This window comes from Poecilia reticulata, linkage group LG13 (assembly GCF_000633615.1).
Source record: "Poecilia reticulata strain Guanapo linkage group LG13, Guppy_female_1.0+MT, whole genome shotgun sequence".
NCBI classification, from domain to species: domain Eukaryota; kingdom Metazoa; phylum Chordata; class Actinopteri; order Cyprinodontiformes; family Poeciliidae; genus Poecilia; species Poecilia reticulata.
The window spans coordinates 26,719,190-26,737,252 of NC_024343.1; the positions used below are offsets into that span (position 1 = coordinate 26,719,190).

General features: G+C 37.1%; 1 protein-coding gene across 8 annotated transcripts in view; it reads left to right on the forward strand.

Annotated features, from left to right (window-relative positions):
- The window catches only part of nbeab (neurobeachin b), a 220,500-nt gene that overhangs the window by 125,451 nt on the left and 76,986 nt on the right, over window positions 1-18,063 (forward strand). For all 8 annotated transcript variants that reach the window (XM_008426297.2, XM_017308169.1, XM_008426293.2 and 5 more), the window contains 3 exons: window positions 1,222-1,330; window positions 3,717-3,883; window positions 14,290-14,414. In XM_008426297.2, the coding sequence (XP_008424519.1) occupies window positions 1,222-1,330; window positions 3,717-3,883; window positions 14,290-14,414 (401 nt within the window). The remainder of the gene's footprint in view (window positions 1-1,221; window positions 1,331-3,716; window positions 3,884-14,289; window positions 14,415-18,063) is intronic.

Below are 18,063 nucleotides of genomic sequence, written 5' to 3' on the forward strand. Positions count from 1 at the left end.
GAGGTTTTATAGTAACTGAAAAATATCAGTACTAAATGGAAAATTAATCCATGCATGTCATCTTTCTGCAGCTATTTTATAAGATGCAGGGATCTGAAGTGCACTTCAGCCAGTGACAAATCAATACAAACATTAACAATAAAAAAACACCTTTGCCTTTTCAAAGCTACAAGCAAACATAGAAACGTTAGTTGTGAAATCTTCACTTTCACCTTTTTTTCAGTTATTTTTTGTGTGTTCTGCTTTTTTATTGTTCTTTTTGTGCATGTAGCAAAAATACCTGGTAGATAACTGATATCTATTTCCCATCTCCAACTGGAACTTGTCAACTGACTTTCTCATCTATTCTTGGTTCCGAAACAAAGCTTCACGTTGTCAGCTTCTCTCTTTGAACTGTGAACTCCTGTCTGTTAATGAGTGCTTGTCAACAGTTAAAGAGGCGAGAGCAGCTGATGACTGTAGTCTCCAGATTAATGACTCTCTTTGGGGACAGAAGGCAATAGTAAAATCTGTGTGAGGCTCTGGAGAAGAACAAGATCTGTTTTAATTAAAACAAAACTTGCCTAATGGTGTGTGAAATAGGTTGTAATCTTCCAACATATCCGCAGTGAATTTATTTGTTGAAGTTGTTTTTTTTTTTTTTAAGATGGTACAATTTAAATGTTAAAAGCTGTTACCCAGGAAAGTCTAGATTAGCTTTCTCAGTTATGCAGGCGCCAGGCGGGCTCTTTGAATATTTTTTCTTTTTTTCTTTCAAAAGACAAAACTGTGCAGAACAGGGTTCAGTGGTGACTTCTGTTGTTAATGGTACAGAAGGCTCAATCACTGACTTTCACTGTTGCGGCACAACACAGACAAATCAGCCCAATTATTTACAGTGTTTGTCGGCTATATTCTCACCCCTTTGGTCTCATCTGACCAAAGAACTTTCTGGCAGGTTTCATGTATTCTTTGCATGACTTGTAGCAAACTGCATATGGGACTTCTTATTTCTATAGTTAATGCTCTCTTTGTCAGATATTGGTATAATTCAGCTATGACTTGAAATGTGTGTTTCTTGGTCTTGGTGATGCAGTTTATTTACTAATGTTCTCTAACAAACTACTGATGCCTTTACAGAACAGCTGTAATAATAGCGAGTTTGAATTTTGACTGTATTTCTCACATTTCCTCTCATAAATTGCATTTGTAAAAAGTGTCTGTTGCTATGCAATGTTAAAGGCTGCTGTGCCATGCCATGAAGGACCACATTGTTCGCGTTGCCAACGAGGCTGAATTCATCCTGAACAGACAGCGAGCTGAGGACGTCCACAAACATGCAGAGTTTGAGGTATCAGCTTTTATTCCACCTCAAGTTAAATGCCAACATCATCAATGGTTTTCATGTAATTGTACCAAAACATGACTTTTATTATTAATGGTTCTTTTCTAAACTACAGCTACTTCAAATTATTAGATTTTTTTTGTTGTCTGCTGTGAAAATACAATTTTATTTTGAGCACTTTCTGATGAGCACTTGACAAATTCCATTAAAGCGAAACAGCTATTCAACTTTACAGTCTCAGTAATAGTGGTCTTTTTCACTGTTACAATTTTCATAGCGTTAGCCAACCGATACCCAAGCAATAATATTTTATTACTGGTGACCAGCTAACTCCAGGGATTACTATTAAGAGTGCATTCAACCCGTTTCCCTCAAATTACATTTGAAATGTATCAAATGTATCAAACTAGAGCCTCATTTAAACACAATATGGCAAAAGTGTCTAAGTTGGATAGTAACATGTTACAAAAAACAGAATGTATTTACAGAGCCTTGCAAAAATGTTCATACCCTTTTTTTTTCCACACTTTGCCACATTACAACCACAAACTTTGATGTATTTATTGGAATTTTATGGGATAAAATGAAAGAAAAAAGAAAATTTTCACAGAGGGTTTTTTTTTTTTTTTTCAAATAAACATCCAAAATGTCTCATGGATTTGTCTTTAGTCTTGTCCTGCTGTAAGGTGAACCTCCTCTGACCCTAATTTTTGTTCAAGATTGTCCTGAATTTAACCTCCTCACTAAACTAACCAGCTTTCCAGGCCCTGCTAAAGAAAAGCATCCCCGCAGTATGACACTGCCGCCATCATTATTTTTCCCCCGATGGTTTGTTCAGGAAATAAAACTTAAAATATATCCAAAGGCAATTGGTTGCACTGGATTATACTTTTAGAGAACCCGAGTAAACACAACTGAATAAAATGTTTTTTTTTCTGTTTTGTTTTTTTTCTCTACTTTATTGGTATAAAATCATCAAAATCACGCACTGTTCTTTTTTCCCACTTCACAATTTGGACCATTTAGACCTTTTTTAAATCACATAAACGTCCCAACAAAAATCATTATAGTTTTAAAGTGACAAGAGCTGGGAAAGTTGTGAATATAGGTGTGAATACTTTGCAAGACATCAGAATATAAGTATTTCTTTTTTTGCATCTCTACAAGCCTCAACTCAAACACTTCATTCACCTCTGTTAACAGCGTGTACATGTGAGCGATGACATGTTTCTTATCTTAGAAAAGCAGCCAGCCACAAGCAGCTTTTTGATATACAGTTCTTGAGGATCCTTGACCCGCTAGATAAACTGGAAGAGACGACTAGATACGTGGTGTCAAGGGAACGGGGGCGGTGGGGGGGGAGAGAAGTGTACCTGGCCCTATCCGTCCTGTCTGCCAACTCCAGACAGCTTACACTTTTCATCTGGGGCTGACATTACTTTATTACCCACTCTCCATGATTGAAGATTCAGGTTACAGATAAGACATTTTTACAATTAAGCTGGTGTCAAGGAGAAGCGTCATATGCTTTAAAGTGATAAATAATGTTTGATATTTGTCACAGAGTCACGTGGTAATGCAGGGTGACAGGCAGCGATTGAGTTATTTGCTTTATGAGGAATATGTTGAAGTATAGTGTCTGACAGAATTCAAATTTAAAGCAGGAAATTCAATTAACTCCCAGCTTCTGTTAGCAAATTAGATTGTGAATATTAGCAAGAGTCGCCTCAGGGTGGAAGAGTAAGACAATCTTATTTCAGAAGCAAAGACAAGAGCTGTTCTAGTTTACTTTCAACCACCTGGAACCCTTCTACTGCCCCTAAATCAGGAAAATTATTTTACAGTAATATGCCAGTTTATTTTAGATTTTTTTTTTTTTATTTAAGTAATATTTTAATAGCATTCTTGCTTTAGAAAATGGCTTTATTTCTATATTTTGCACGATTCCTGTACAGCGAGACATTTCACTTTTCATATTGTCAATGTAGCTTTTTAAATGGCGATGTACCAATTTTTTGCGGAACCATTAACATTTTTTTCCTCTAATAGCAGCGTCCACAGCTACCTAGCAGGGAACCTCATCTGTCTGCAGTTTGGGAATGAACTACCTCCATGTGCTCTCTTTGATTTATAACACTCCTCCAAGGGAACAGAAATACATCTCTCAACTGTCCGCTAATATCTTTATGCACTCAAGTGTGGTGAATGAAGCCATAACATTGCTCATCGTGACAAATGCTCTATTAGGAGAAATATATTATTCTGACTTTATTCAAATGGAACCTTTTTGAATGGTGTTAGTTCAATGTCAGGCATGGCTTTTTGGGGAAAGGACACCGTGCAAACAAGGTTAACGCTGTTCTTTTGTTCTTTTGTTCTTTATGTGCATCAGTCCGGCTGTGCACAGTATGCTGCAGACAGGAAAGAGGAGGAGAAGATGTGTGACCACCTGATAAGTGCTGCTAAGCATAGAGATCATGTCACAGCCAATCAACTGAAGCAGAAGATTGTCAACATCCTCACCAACAAGCATGGGGCCTGGGGTATACCATGCCAGAGGTACGTTTTTTTACCTGCGGGTCATGTTAAGTCTTAAACATCTGCCATTTCTGTGCGATGTTAGGTCCTATCTTCAGGAGCATCAGAAGTTACCTGCTTACAGTGATCTTCAGTCGATTGATGGGAGCACCGGTTAATATAATTTTCCCAGGATTCGATAGGGTTAGCAGTTGGGTCAGCAAACGCAATTACAGTGTGGAGAGGCCTAATCCCCAGGGGACAGTTGATTGGCTAGTCATCCTACATACATGGGTGGAAGCAATTTGGATGGGGGGTGGGGTTTCTTTTTTTGTTACCATTGCCCAGGTTTCCGTTGACACATTTTGCAAAACAAAGCGCATGACCTAGTGGAAGCAGTTGGACGTCCCCATACGAACCTTGATACAATAACAAGTGGCTCTTCTGATCTGAAACTTATTTGTCTGGTTTTCCTACATAAAATTCAGTGGTGAAAAAACCCAATTATAATCAAAACTTTAAGCTTGATCTTATCCACTTAGCCAAAGACTGTATAATTAATCCTGTTAAAATGGATTAATTATACATTTCAATTAATCCATTTAATTGAAATTAAATGGATCTTCTGATCAGGGGTGCACTGAACAGAAGATTTTGGCTGTTTGGCTGATTCTAGTTTATCTGCAAAAAACTTTAAAATATAACATATGAACAGCACTGAAAAACTGATGAACATTGTAACCGGTTATTAATTTTCACATGAGCAACACAACGTCACGCTGTGTGTGTAAGAGATGGCAGAAAGCAACAATTAAATGATCTTATTTTAGACACTTTTTAGCATCTTCTATTATCATTGTCTAACTTTTTTTAAAATAATAATTCTGCACCGTTGAATGTTGTTGTCAGTTTAATCTTTCCTGTGTTCACTGACAGATTTTTCTGTTCTGACCGTTCAATCACATGGAGAAAGCTAAAATCTGTCCAGTGTTGATTACAAGCTGACTTTTTGTTTCATTTTCTGACAAGTTTCCATGCAATAGCTGACATGTTTTAGTTGGTTAACGTTGAAGCTTAGCTCACAGTTGTGTGATTGAGATTTTTAGCTATACATACATGCTTATGTGTTTCTGTTCTTTGTGCTAGCACCAGAACAACAGTAGCAAAAATGAAAGGAATGGCACTTTAACACTTTGCTGAAACAGTAACTTTGATTGTATTATTCAGTCTGAAGATGCATTGCAGACACCCTGCATTGTTTTTTCTATCTTAAATCAAGTTGATCAAATCCAGGAAGCTTTACAGTGTCATTATGTCTTGGATGTCGTAGGTAGATTTTTTAATTCATATTCAAATGCTATATATACTGGCATTGTTTATGCTAGTTTTTTCTGCTAGCATTTGAGTATTTAGGAGAGCGTTCAAATATTACAAATTATTTAAAAATGGTGCCAAAGCAATAATGTAGACAAAATTACATTTATTGTTGTGCTAATAATTTGAGTGTAAAATTTTTGCAGCGTCTAAGTGCAATTTTTTTTTTTTCTAAATCTGACTAAACCTTAGCAACCCATAAAAATGTGCTGGGTTGAATTTGGGGCTCTTGTTCAAATATTTATGGAGCCCCACCCGGAGGCACAGCATTTGCATTGAAACAAAAGGTTATTGAGCGTGGGTGCATTGTAAATGATACAACAAAACTTCCAACAAATTCAAATTTAATGGTAACCTGCTGGTGAAGAAAAATGATGCAATATGCTCACAAGCTCAAGGCAGTGTTGCAGTTCAGCAGCTTATTCTTATTCACTGCTACATTAACTTTCCCATTTATGCTGCCCTTGTAAAATATAAAGCCCCCAGGCTCTGTGAATGGCTGACCGTGTGTGTGTGTGTGCGTGTGTGTGCGTGTGTGTGTGTGTGTGTGTGTGTGTGTGTGTGTGTGCGTGTGCGTGTGTGTGAAGAGCCTTTACTTGGTTATGTTTTCATCCTCATACACAGAAACTGTTTTACCTTTTTATTGCTAAATCCTGTCTGGAGATATGCCAAAGAATATTTATCATTAGCACAGAATATCACAAATTAAATTATTCTTAGGACATCAACTGAATGAAACTTGTGACTTGTTTGTGTTGCTTATCCACCAGTGTGTGTTTGCAGCTGATCTCATTAGATGGATAAGAATTAGATTAATCTGTTTCGTCTTCTTCTACAGACATTTGCAGGTTGCCTCTCTGTGAGCCACTTTATTTTGTGCCGTTCTTATTGCTCCAAACACCATTAGGAAAGTGTGCTGCAGCATAAACGACAACAGGCAGCTACGAGGTAATAATCTCTACAAGCCTTGAAAACAGCTGCTACAGTCATGCGATTAGACTGAAGAAAAAGGCAGATCAGACCCTACGGTGGCCTGTTTGATCATACTATATGCTTGCCTGATGATGAATGTTCCCTTGTATAGAGCCAGCATAGAAAAATCAATACTCCTCAAATTGAAACAGTATAGGGTTGTATTGATCCACTGTGCTAAATCAAAATGAGGAGACTTTGATACATCTCTCCAAGACAGCTCTCTGCTCAGTAATGACACACTATCAATTTTAGCTTTACACTGATAAATCAAGTTGAAAATTGGATGTCAGAATTTTTCCCAGCAAGAGAGTGATTTCCTCTGCCCCCTGGTACCCTCTGCTGTTGACCTTTGAACCCTTGCAGCAGATTATAAAGTTCAGACTTATCCGAAGTGAAAGTAGATGTCAAGGCAAGACTGATGAATACACTGACGGCTAATGTCCGCCACTTTTTCAGCAGAGGACATTAAAGTCGCATTACTATAAATCCTGTCCCTGTAAAAATAAAAGAGGGTCGATTGAATTGCAACTTTATTTGATGGAGCACATATTTTCTGGCATTCTCAAGTACTTTTCCAGCACACTAGATAAATTTTAAACAAACCCGAAACAAGCAAACCTCTTCCGTCCCACCTGAGAATCACTGACAGCTGACAGAGGAGCCTCTGCTACCCTCCATGGCAGCCCTTAACCCTACCTGACTAGTCTATTGATTGTCAACATTTCTTCTGTATAATTACTTTTTTGTAGCAAAGGAGAAAGGAAAATGGCAGCACATATTGATCTGTGGCAAGGCAGTGAAACAGCCGTTTCCCTTGACTAACAGCGAGTTTCATCTCTTGCACGTGATGAATGGTAACAATCTGCCCGTGGATAATAACTTTGTGATGGAATGAACCTCTTTACTCACTATGTGCCCAGAGTCTTTGGTCTTGCCTGAAAGGGTTATCAATTCTAATAGAACTGAAGTGTCCTACTGCGTGGGGGGTGGGGACCTTTAGAGGGCTTTAAAGCCTCTGAGGGCTTTGGGTCTGATGTCCCTTTTGGGGCAGAAAACAAAGGTCACGGTCTCCGGTTGAGTCTAACAAGATAAACAAACTTTAACTTGGTGATAAAAATGATAGCAGTAACAACATCTAGACAAGCGGGATGTATAATGTTTTCTCACATCTGGATCTGGACCCATCGTGGGCATTTTTTCTTAAACAAACAAAGCAAAAGAATCCTCATTTGAAAGCAAACTGAAGCAAAATCATTTTTGATGTAGTTTTTCCAACTCTAAATCAAAAATGAATGTGCTTTCAAATGAGGATTTTTTTTTTTTTTTTTTGCTTTGTCTAGGAAAAAAAATAACAGAAATCTTGTTGGTATCTTAAAGTATTTTGCAAACACCTTTAAACTTCATCCAAATTGTGTCCTAGGTTTGAGCAAAATGTTTCAAAGGAACACACCACAAAACACATAAAGGCAAGAAATTTAACGATGTATGCACCTTAAGTAAAAAGTATCCTATCGGTATTGGTAATACAGGTCCTGTATTTACTTAGTATTGGCTCAATATCAAAATGCGCAGCATTACGCATTTATATATATTATATTTGCAGAGACTGGTATGGGTATAGCAAAGTTAAATATATTGTTGAACTGTTTCTGTCTGAGCCACTACTTCACTCATCACTTCTTAAAAAATATGCAACTTCTTTAAAAACACCCTGCAATTACAAATGTTTGCTCTTTGTTAACTGAACCTTATCTTAAACATGATGGTCCTTTTGTTCTGGCTTCCCTATATATTCATTTTCTTTGCCCTTGGGCCACACTTAACCTTGTACACTGTGCTAATTATATCTGGAAAGGGGCCCATTCACATAATCATCAATTTCATTGGGTGTTGAAATTGAGCTGGGCATTGCTCGAACGTGCCACATCTTCTGTAAAAGATTGTTGCTGGAAAGCTGGTGATCCTGGGGAGTTTTCTAACGTTACAGTGTGGTTCCTCATCCCTCGCCGAACCTCGCGTGTCTGTCTTCATTAAACCTGATGAGCCCGAGTTAATCTTGTTGCCGCTGTGGTGTTTCCTTTTGTCTTTTTTTTCCCTAGAGCAAATTCTTCACTCTATCTCTTAATCTGCAAAAGAAGAGTCAAGAAACAAAAAACAGAAACATTTGGATCTTGGTGTTCTTTTGTTTGAAGTGGTGTTGAGAGATGTAAATATATGAAATAGCAAAATTAAAGGGATGAAAGTCTTAAGTATCATTTGCAGCCGTCTGCGATAATAAAATCATGATGGTGACCATATAGCCACTGACGATTTGGAATCCCAAAGACACATGAAATTTATTGGGGTTTTTTTTTTTGCTTTTATTTTATATATTTTTTACTTTATAAGTCGCTTTGAAAGATATGAGTTCATCACCATATGGTTGCCAGTGACCACTTTTGATGAATTGCATTTTTGTTGCCTTTTTATCACAGCAGTATAGAGAAATGTTGTATAAGAATGCATAAAATAACGCACTGGTCTGTCAAACAGTTATTTTTTCCTTCTGTCTGGTTTCCGTGTTTATTATATGAAGGAATCGGTTCTAAGAATAGTTACTTCGCAGAGACTGGTGGTTCTTCTAAACTGTCGAGACAGGAATTTGTCAGTAAATATGTATATGGAATAGCCAATTTATTTGTCAAACCGTATTTAAGAAATGTTTTAAGAGTCAGTGGAGCTTGTACCTTCTACAGATTCCCCTGAAGTTCACTACCTCACAATGAGAGACTGTTAGGACAGCTTAAAATGAAAGAAAAGCCTATTTGTCCTCAGAATGTCACTAAAAACGGATGTGTTCTAAGCAGTGTGGCCGTGCGACAGAAACCAGTTGCTTCGTCTTTGAATAGAATTGTCACTGATTACTGGTATTTATTATAATTACCCCCGACTCATGTCACCAGTGCAGGATTTTAAAAAGAGTATAATGGTGTTTTATTGAATCAGTATGTGCCTGACCTTCCCCCTTACCGCTCTGCATAAATCTCTACAGAGAATAAATTGGATGAAAAAGGAAATCTTGAACCATGAAAATATGATCCGTCTTCAGTCCAACCCTGTCTGTTTGTGAGTCATTACGGTTAAGTGACTTAAAAGACATGCGGTTGACTATAAGCACTTACCAAAAATAAATAACAAATACTGGTGCAGCGATTAATCTAGAAATGTTGTGTTTGTGTCCTTTTTAGACACCAACTGATCAAGTTACTGATTTGTATTTATTTTAGTATCCATTTACTCGTTCATCTGTGTTATTACACCTGAGCAAGGGATTACTAAAAAGCATATTAACAAAGTTAAGGTTCATTTAACCACTGCAATTAGTGTAGATTTCACTTATTATTTCTGACGATGAATCACTTCATTTTAACAGCTTAAACACTTAAGAAAATGTGTGACTTTCAACATAGTTTTAAACCTTCATAGCTAAATGAATTACACTATAACCATTTTACATTGTCTGAATCTCAAGACACAACAGGTACATCTTTGTAGCCTAACTGATCTACACAGTATCTGTACACTCAGTTTAGTTTATAACAGTTTAATGGAATCTCTTCAAACTTCTTAAGCCTGAATCTTCTTAAATATACCCATTTTAATCCACTTCAAATACACTTGCTTGCTAAAATTGCTGTTTCAAAGCTACTCTTATTTGCACCCAATTGGGCTGTATGGATGCAGAGGATAAGGTCTGTCACAGAGACACTTCTGTTTGGTGCTTCTTGGCAGTGGAACCATGACTAATAAGCACCTCCACTGTTTGTGTCATGAAGTCATTTAGTTCTCTTTGTTTAAAAAGAAACAAAAGTGTTGGTGATTTGGAAACATGTTGAGTGTTTAAATTTTTACAAGATGACTAATCTTTTTTTCCATCCCCCAAAGCTAAGACGCCATTAACTGGGAATGACTCCACCATTAAGAAGCTGAACTGGCTTGAAAGTATAACTTTAGTGTTAGCAAAATCGCCAATATAGCGTAAGATGGATGCAAAGAGAAGGCAGAGGAGCTGGTTTTGTTTCCACAAATGATCTGTCCCATACCATACTGCCACAACATAGTGACAATTTCAACAAACATCTAAAAAAAATACATATATATTTTTCAAAGTTACATTCTATAACTTTAATGAACTGTTAGGATCGATTGGAATGTATGTGTGACTGAATTGAAATTGTGAATTGACACTACATAAATAAACTAAATTGAATTAGATAGGTTCTGCAACATTTAAAACTATAACACCTCATGTGAAATCAATATGAGCCTTAAGAGTTGATTTTTCTGTTGTTTTTTTTCAACCAATATTATGCAGTTGGCAATAAAGTGTATCAATCCTTTTGACCACACTGGATTGATACACTTTTTTTTAATAAACATTAAAATGATGTTTATTTTTTCTATTGTAAATAAAACCCTACTGGATGAGTGTTAGATCTGGCACTTCACACACCTCAGCAAGGCCCGCTGGTGGAAAAATGTGCTTTAAATATCCATTTAAAAGGGGATAGATAATAGACAATAGTTCTCTTATACATTTATCCTGCTACACTTAGCAAGTCTTAAAACCTTCATAAATAATGGTGCTCTGTTTCCTGTAGGTTATCAGTGTTGGAAAATTAGCTTTTAAAATGCGGTTTGAAATCCATTTGGCTGATTGATGGGTGATGGGACTAATAAATTTTGCCAGTTTCTAGCGGGTCGGCTCAAAGCCATTCTTTATGGTTGTCATGAGGCCAGACACATTCGATGTGTGAAATAAGGATGTCAAACCAACTCTGATGAAAGGATTTCATTGGGTGGACAATTTGCTACAAAAAGAAAACAGACTATTATCTTTGCATTAATAATTATAAACAGGAGTTTTATATTTAACAGACTCTTTATTACCTAAATTGTACATTAATCTTTATTGTATTGTGTGGATCTTAGCATTGGTGGTCTGCTGCCAGAGTAAAAACAGTTAGCAGATTTTAAATACTGCTACTAGGGGCATGTGATCACCCAGGTTTACATTGCCATTAGTCTAACCAAGTAGAAAGCAGTCTTCAAAATATGTCATAATGTTCTGATCCACTGACTCTGCATGGTTGGTTAAAGAGTGTAGCTTAATTTTTCTCAAAAGGTTGAGGGAGATATTATGGAAAATCAACTTTTTGAGTGTTGCTTTGACTCAATTATGCATGTTTGAGAATTGCTTGAATCTCCCATGGCAGCCATTCGGGGGTGCCTTAGCACGTGCTCATACAATGCGCTGCTTATTTACCCAAAGCTCTAACTTGGAGCTTCAGTTCTCCACCAAGCTTCTGGCCTACAGAGAAGATTTCTGTCACATTTTCCCAGTATCTTGTTCTACTGGCCATCCATATCACACGATTACAGCGGAGCACCAGTATTCATGGGTACTACAGCCACCCACGAACATCTGAAATCCGCAAACACTTGAGACCACATCTAAAAAATTCTATAACTGCATATTTGAATAGTTCAAACACCAAATGCACATGCATTAATACACAGAGTGGACATTGCCTTAGCACTACCATAGAAGCTAACATCCACAGTGTTCCTTATGCTGCTGTTGGGAGTACAGCCGATCACCAAATGCAATCCAATAGCTTGTCAAGTTGCATTTGGCCTACATGTCTCAGCTTCCCGAGTTGGATTTTCTTTTGACTATTTCAGATATGCTCTACAGAATAATCAGTGAAAGGCAGATTTTCCAAAAAAATAAATAAATAAATAAAATCAGCAAATATTGAACGACAAATAGGCCAGGGTCCAATGTATAAGTACAAGTCAGAAATTAGATGGGCTGTGTTTTAGCAAAGACTTTGCTCCACAAAACCATCCAGATTAGCACCTCAATTGTTGCAAAGAAAGCCCAATTTTCTCATTGTTAGCTTTATCCTATCATCCCTATGATATTTGAAGTCCTCGACTTTGGTCAAAGGCTGACCCTCAACACAGAGGAAGCAATCATCTTTTTCCCAGTTGACATTCATTTAGAAGAACGGACTCGTGTTTTACCTATCAACAACATGAATAACTTCTTCTGAATAGGCCACCCATGTACCACAAGTGCTGAGAGGCTGTGTTTCATTCAAAGTTGCTCTGTGTTCCTGTCTGAATGTGTGAATGTTTTGTTCAGAAATATAAATTTGACTTTTATTGTAAAACACCTTCATGTGGTTAGCATAACTACAAAACAAATTCAGTCCAGACCATTGACCATACAGTTCATTTAACTATATATATTACCAGTTGAAACAGCTTGAAAGCCATGGATTTAGAATGTCACCGGTCTTACTCGTTGTTGCAAAAAGTCGACTTGAAGTTATATTATATATTTAATTCCTGTTTTTTATTTAAACGTTTGCACGTTTTTTGTTGTACTCTTGTGTGTAGGTACTCTGACTTAAACTGTAATGAGCAACCTCAAGCAAACCACTTGAAAGCATTTTATAATGGTTAATACTGTAATAAGGAAATCTTCAAAGAAGGGATTTATCCCCCACTGGCATCTGCTCTCTCTACTTCCACAATAATCACCCAGTTGCCTACAGTGGATTTACATTTTTTACACTGTGTAATCTTGCATTTACAATATCATTTACGTGGGTGTCTCCTTTCCACCCACTGACATCTGTCTTCTTCTCAGTTAAGCTTTGAGGGAGATTGGCAGGGGACAAGCTCAAGGCATTCAGTGTTACTTTGCATATACCGGCTCATGATACTTTGTGACTGCAACATCCGCAGTTGCATGGACACACTCGCCGCTCATACCCGCTTTTGATTGATATTTAACTGAAACTGAGCCCTTGTTGCTGTCAGGACTCGGCTAATTCTCCTGAGTCTTTTGATTTCTTACACTGGTGAATATTATGTTCATGGAACAAGGAGGGTCTATTTTGTGATGTGATCCCCTCTAACACTTTAATCTGTTTAGACTGATTCAGAACTGTGTGGCTGAGAAAGGGGGCGAAAATCGAACAAAATACAAGGCTGCTTGCCAAGGCCTTACAGCAACTGACGCACACTGACAAATCACCTCCTGAATTTAAAAACATATTTTTTACCTGATTCAAGGGTGTTTTTGAGCTTTGGGTTTCCTAATTGTTAGCTCCAACAAGATGTGCTTTATTTTGATGAGATTGAAAGATATTGTCCATTTTATTCCAACTGCTACAGTGTTGGAATGTGCAGTTTTTAATGTGATTGACCAAATGAATCAAGATAGTGCCCAATCTCTTCACATATAAGCAAAAAGATAGATGCAAAACGCAGCTGTATTTTCTGTGGAGTGCACAGGCTTAAAACCGGCATTAGCTAGTACACATTTGGAAAGCTGTGTACTTAAAACCCTAATGCTTGTCCCCATGCTTAATGGTTTGCATTAGCTGCAAGCCATAAAATTATCCATAGGTCCTCACTTATGTTGGAATAATCATTTACAAAGATGGCAACCACATGCTGGTACTGTTTTCTTTTTTTTTTCTTCTTTATGGCTTTAATTCACTGTTATTAATAATGAATAAAAATGCAGTTTTCAATTGGGTTGCTCCAGGGCCCTGGGAATCATTTCAATGAATATTTCAGCACATTATTTTAATCATGGCTCTACATATGCAGTGGGGGGAGGGTTTGTTTTATAGGCTCATGCTTCAACCGCCCCAAGACCCTGATCATTAAACTCCACGCTGTCTGCATTGAGGTTCCTACCTTTGATTTACAAGACTTGTTAAAAAACATTGTAAAAAAAGAAGGCAAGCTGTGCCATTTATACTTGTAATTTGAAGCCGTATTTGTAAATGGGGGTGCCTAAGATTTATGTATGTCGGGTTTGCTGGTGCTCCCCGCTGTTATGCTATTGGCTTTTGCAGAGGTAGCATTACTTAGGCCTCTAGAGAGCTTGGCAGCATTCACCCTAATAAAGTCCACCATATCTGGTTTGATTTTTCTCCCCCAGATGTTTTTTTTAAATGTGGCTGCTGTAATCAGGCCATCATTGAGGAGTGTGCTCTCTGTCTAATCTTCCCATCGTTTTGTCTCTTTCGTAGTCAGCTGCATGACTTCTGGCGTCTCGACTACTGGGAAGACGACCTGCGGCGGAGGAGGAGGTTTGTCCGAAACCCATTTGGCTCCACCCACTTGGATGTAGCATGCAAGTCCTCACAAGAGTATGGTAGGTGCTTCTTTTATTTGTGGAAAATATAAAACAAACTGCGTTCAATTTTTTTTTGGTCATGGAGTTTGTTACCATTTTCTCCTTGACTGTAACTTTTCATTGTTTAGTTTTGCCTACCGCCTAGAGTCACGTCTGCGTAAAACCTTACACCCCAGGCTTTTACAATAAAGCTGTCTTGTCAAAATGAAATTCTCCAGTCCTTCTGCCTGTAACTGAACAGCAGGGTGAATGTTTAATGGGTTTAAGTTTAATGGGTTGATCGCAAAATTATTAGAAGCACCAACCACAGTGACTACAGTTACCTTTAATTATTCCCCTTGTGGGATTTTGAATCTTGATGGTGTCCTCTTTATTTCCATGTTGAGTTACTTAAGACAACAGTTGCTTCAGTCTGTGTCTTATGGTTACCTTAGACTTTTTCTTCAATATAATGCGCTCTAGATGAGCACCTGGCAGCTGCTGAAGAAGCAGGTGGTCCCATTTTTAAGATACTTGCAGTAATTACAGCTTCTGCTCCTGATGTTGATTTGTTGTTCATTTTTGTAATGTTTTTTTGAATTTTCCAAGTTACCATGTTGCTCTGCCATTAAAGAATAGTCGTAAAAAGCTAGCCGTTCGGATTTGCACTGGGAAAAATAAAAGGAATTTCCTATTTTAGTCATTCACCACAGATGTGAGAGGTAAAATGTAACGTATTAAGATAACAAGCCTGTAAATACTTGCACACCTGTTTAACCTATAAAGCATAAGCAATAATATTGCATATTGAATATATTGAATCTTCCTAATTCAAGCCAACAGTTATAGATTGTCCAGATAAAATGAGAAAAAAAATCTCAAACATTTATCAATATTTTAACACAAATTTTTAAAGATGAAATTGAGTTTGTGAATTTCCGCCCACAAAATGAATATGTTCTCATTTGCTTTGCATCAGAATGTGACTGTGATCATTTATATTCAAAATGGTTTTTGAGTCCCTGCACGTCACCACGTTTTCTCTTCAGCTCATTGTAATGCAACCATTAAAAGTATTAGGCCTGTTTTGCCTGTTTATTTTACGACCTTGTGAAGTTCAGCTGCCCGCTGGACTCCTTCATCTGTGGCACAGAACTCCAATGTTATTTTTATTTTATTTTTTTAAATTCCATTATTTATATTTTTCTGCTTCTATCAAAGTAACTGACTAAAGACTTGTTGAGATCCTGCTAGCATGCTCTAGTTTTAATGAGCGGAATAATGTATAAACTTGTCAGCTGAAAGGGGTTGCCTGCAGTCTGATGCTCACTATCAAAGGTGAGTTGCTTTTTCAAGCTTATTTTAACTGACTTTGATGGAATGGGGCTGTGTAGCAAAGGCTTTTATCAAGAGTTAAAATAAAAATGCTTTTTTTTTTTTTTCATCTTTGTGAGACCTTCAGCAGATTTTGGGGGAGCCGGGACAATTGGCAGTTACAATTTTTGTTTTTTACTGCCATGATATTGGCAATAGCTGTCCTAGCAGATCACCCTGCTGTGAAATCTCAAGCGTTTATTATTCAACAAATATGGCATCCTCATATTGTAATGTGATAGGATATGTCCAGCAGAAGGAGGCCCAGAGGTAATACAATTTCAAATGAGCAAAGCTGATGAGAAAGAATATCTGTAAGAAAAAGAAAACAGACAATGTTTACTCATTGTTGTTCCTCAAGGATATGTATTGGACCAGTATCTTTTTTTTCCGATTGACATATCTTAACATGTTGATTAATAATCTTTAAGTTCAGTCTTATAATAAACACTTCAAAATTCTTGTTTTCCAAAGTTTACGCTATTTTAGTTTCAAATTGGCAGAGTTTACAGACCATTTTGGCGTATCTTTTACATTATAAATACAACAGGTCAAAATGAATCTATTGCATATAATCCTAAAGGTAAAGCTGTTCAAAAACCTGTAATATTTTTGACTGAGAATGAACTGGACTGGGAATATATAGAATGAAAATACAAATATGTTTTAGCCTTTATTTCTCTAGTTATTCAGATCTGGAAAATATTTAATCAAGTTAAAATTTGGGGGAAAAAAAGAAAAAGAAAAAGAAAAAGGGAGGTGGGGGGACCTGGGGAACATAGCAGCTCTCAAAGAAACCAAAGAACAGTCCCAACAGACTAAAGATTGCAATAGTCTGGTATTTGACAGAAGCCTCTGTTTATCCCAGCGTCTTAGCCAGCAAAGTAAACATTACAGTTGTAAATTAAGCTCTATGCAGCTGCAGTGGAGGGAGGTGTTTGAAAAGTGCAAGATTTTTTTATTACTACTTTGTTTTCTGGAAGAAGTAAAGTGTTTGTGTTTCCCACAAGAAGTGAGTTCTTGTGAACTCACTTAATCAGCTGAGTCATATATTTTGACTTTAAAATGGAATTAGTATTTTTTAAACTTAAGTGGTATTGTTTTTTTGTTTTGTTTTGTTTTTTAAACCACGTGATGGATTTGTGTGTACGAGATTACCTTAGAATCATCACAGTACTACAGAATATTAATGGCAATGGGAAAACTAGTTTTGCTTCGTGAGAGTTGGAATGTTTTTTTGGGTTTCTTTGTCCATTTTGTGTCTGTGCTTTAAAGGATGTAGACTCTGATGGTTGAACTCTACCTTAAACTCTGCCTCATTGTCTATTAGTAGTGCTGACAGCTTAGCTAGCACAATCGGTCTCTGGCCTTTGCCTGTAATAACCTGCCTTGGTCCAGCCAGCCTCTGCCCAGAATCAGACTATATTGTTAGGTGATTGGAATTGGGCAAGCATGAAATGGAAGTCACGTTAATATTGATCCAAATGTTTAACGGGGTGTTTTACCTCCTGGTGTCCTTGCTGTCTCATTTCAGGCGAGCGGCGTCTCTTGAAGCTGATTGCACCAGGCGGAGATCTTTATAGCCTTTTACTTCAGCAGGCATAGCCTCATGATGTGATATTAACCTTTACCAACATCATAATTAAAGGCATTATTCTGTGGCAAACGACGTCGCAGTACTTTCCGACATACATATTCAGATATTTAAATGTGGGTTTTAAGAAAATGCAGTGAGAAACGAAAGTAATGATCATGTCAGCATTTTCTTAATGTATTTCTTGAGGATTTGATGAAGAAATCCACTCATAAAAATAAATAAAAATTATTTAATCCATAAAATGAATTGTCAAGACTGAGAGAAAAAAATGAAACCTAGCTGCTAAAAGGGATAGGAAGCCAAAAATGCTGATCTGCTTATTTATCCCTGATTAATAGTCTTATGAAAAAGTTTTTTTTTTTATTTCCAGTGTATTTGACAAGAAACATTGTATAAAGGTTCTTAAGGTTTTTGGCTCAATTTTTTTTTCAAACCATGCTGATGGATTTGGCTGCAGATTCATTTCTAAACTACTGAATGTTCCAGCCAACACCAAAAAGCTGGAAGTGTGAAGCACATATTTTCAGAATTGCATGATTTATGACACAACAGGAACTTGAAAAGTAGTAGCACAGAGCCAAACATTACTTGCAGAAAGCTCTAGGAAAGACTTAGAATTTTTATGAGAACAATAAGTAATACACTCAACCACAAGGTCTTTGTATACATTCATCCCACAAGATTTCATTGTTGAAAAAAAAAAAGATTAACGCTCAT